The sequence below is a fragment of the Penaeus vannamei genome, chromosome 42, assembly GCF_042767895.1.
Source record: "Penaeus vannamei isolate JL-2024 chromosome 42, ASM4276789v1, whole genome shotgun sequence".
Taxonomy (NCBI): domain Eukaryota; kingdom Metazoa; phylum Arthropoda; class Malacostraca; order Decapoda; family Penaeidae; genus Penaeus; species Penaeus vannamei.
Genome location: NC_091590.1, coordinates 17,964,215 through 17,967,013, shown reverse-complemented (window position 1 = coordinate 17,967,013; position 2,799 = coordinate 17,964,215). Strand labels below are relative to the sequence as shown.

Genomic DNA, 2,799 nt, shown 5'->3' with positions numbered 1-2,799 from the left:
CACTGCAGGGAGTCTCGATGATGGAGAGGCTATGCACTGGCAGAGGGAGGCTTATGCAGAGCTGCTCCCTTTTTCGCATGAGGCTAGCCAGCGGTGGCAGCTGTAAGCGAGAAGGCAAGCAAAAGCTCTTAACAATAACTAAACTACCACTCCATCACTTCACACCACCCTGCGCATGAAGCACCCTCCCAATATGCCTATATATATATATATATATATATATATATATATATATATATATATATATATATATATATATGTATATGTATATTATATATATATATATATATATATATATATATATATATATATATATATATATATATATGTATATATAAATATATATATGTGCATATATATACATACATATATATATATATATATATATATATATATATATATATATATATATATGTGTGTGTGTGTGTGTCTGTGTGTGTGTGTGTGTGTGTGTGTATATATATATATATATATATATATATATATATATATATATATATATATATATATACATATATATATACATATATATATATATATATATGGCAGTATTTTTCTTATAGAAAGTGCTTACAAAGAATAGAAAACATATAATGCAAAAACATTTGAAAAAACAAGGTACATAACAATAGTAAAATGCAAAAGAGGCAAACTAACCATACGACAGTACTGATGGTTATTACATGGTGAACAGGGTGGTTGCAGTGGTTGTGCCATTAAGTTCTGGGTTCATGGTAATGATGTGGAGAGATTCAGCTATGATCAGGTCAAATCTGTTAGGGTGGGAGGTCAAGATTTTGAAATCAGTAGTGTTAAACGGGTGGTTGTGAAGGTGAGAGTGCTCTCTGATTGCTGAGTAAGATGGTTTGCTCAGTGGTAGGCCAGTCCTGATAGACTTGCCTTTATGTTCGAGAATGCGGTGTTGCAGCCAACGTGAGGTTGAACCCACGTACCTAGCCTGACAGCTAGGACAAGTAAAAAGGTAGACCACATTTGAACATAATTCAGAGTTGCACTTTTTCCTTTGTTGTAAATAATTGCCAATTGAATTGCTATTATAAAAAACAAACCGGAAACTAACTTGAGGATAGCACTGTTTGAAGATCTTGTTTAACGAATTTCTGATTTCAAAACTAAGACTGCCCATATATGGTAATTTGATGTATTTGACATCTTTGTTAACCGTGGTAAGTACAGGTTTGTGTGAAAGCTTCTGGCTAAGAAAGTTATTAAGGACTCGATAAAATAGGTTGGATGGGTACCCATTCAAGATAAAATAATCCTTTAAATACATAGCTTCTGTGTGGAAATTGGCCCACGTGGAACAAATGTTGTAAGCTCGGTTAATTAGTGTTTTCAGGCTATTAAGCTTATAAATGCGAGGTATGTAGCTTAGAAAATGAAGTCCGAGGCCAGTGAATGTTGGTTTCCTATAAGTGTTTACAGAAAAACAACCATTATGAAATGTAACGGTAGTGTCTAAGAATGATAGTTTATTGTTTTGTTCAGCTTCACAGGTAAATCTAATGTTGGGGTGTTGTGAATTAAGATAAGACATAAAAGGATTAATGTGAGAGGGGTCATTGAAAAGCAGGAAAGTGTCGTCCATGTATCGACGGTAATAAATTGGTTTGAAGCTCGAAGGGCAGTTATTGAGCCAAGCTTGTTCATGATAACAAAGGAAAGTATTAGCATAACAAGGGCCAAGTGGTGATCCCATTGCTACGCCGTCAACTTGAGTGTAAATGGACTCATTAAAAGTAAATAAAATTAGGCATTGATCTGAGTAAAAAGGTTGACCAAAAACAAAGTCATCTTCAACTTTTCTGATAAGATATTATCAAATGATCAAAAAGATCTACTCTCTTTAGGTCTGGATTATTGTATGCCACCTAACACCATTAACCACACACATTTTTTTCTTTGCTTTGAAAAACTGTGTCATACCATCCGAAACTGTAAGATTTATAAAGAAAGGTGGAACCATATCACAAGTACCATCTCTATTGTGGCTAACAACACATTCAAGAAATTTAAACATTATATCAAGAACAACCACGAACATCATTCGTTCTTTACTTCACTGAAATCTTTAAAGGACGATGATAATATCATCATTACCAGACCAGATAAAGGTCGGGGAATCGTTATCCTTAACAAAGACGATTACCAAAACAAACTACAGTCCATACTGGATGATAGCTCTAAATTTAAACGAATTAGCTGTGATACTGCTAGTTACCTTTTAAAGCTAGAAGACAAATTGAATAGGTTGTTACGCCCTATAAAAACATCTATTGGGGAAGCCACTTATAACCTTCTCACTACTTCTGGCTCAAAACCTGGTTTCTTATATGGCCTGCCTAAAATATACAAACTTGGTCATCCCCTTCGGCCCATCATTTCAGCAGTTGGTACTTTCAACTACAACATTGCCAAATTCTTAGTGAAGATAATCTCCCCACTAACGATCAATCAGTATACGATAGACAACTCCTTTGCTTTTGTCAAAGAAATTTGCTCACTAAAACCCTTACGCCCTGTTACTATGGCCAGTTTTGACATAGAATCACTATTTACAAATGTCCCACTAAGAGAAACAACAGAAATAATAGTTAACAAAACTACCACTTTGACTCTAAATGAGTTTGGTCTGGACAAAACAACCTATGGAAAACTTTTAGACATCGCTGCTTACCATTCAGTATTTACTTTTAATGAGTCCATTTACACTCAAGTTGACGGCGTAGCAATGGGATCACCACTTGGCCCTTGTTATGCTAATACTTTCCTTTGTTA

General features: G+C 34.6%; 1 protein-coding gene across 1 annotated transcript in view; it reads left to right on the top strand.

The window, feature by feature from the left end:
- Positions 1-1,745: 1,745 nt before the first annotated feature.
- LOC138860672 (uncharacterized) overlaps positions 1,746-2,799 on the top strand; it is a 3,431-nt gene continuing 2,377 nt past the window's right edge. The window contains exons 1-2 of the mRNA XM_070118685.1: positions 1,746-1,760; positions 1,964-2,799. The exon at positions 1,964-2,799 is cut by the window's right edge and continues 117 nt beyond it. Of these exons, the coding sequence (XP_069974786.1) occupies positions 1,746-1,760; positions 1,964-2,799 (851 nt within the window). The remainder of the gene's footprint in view (positions 1,761-1,963) is intronic.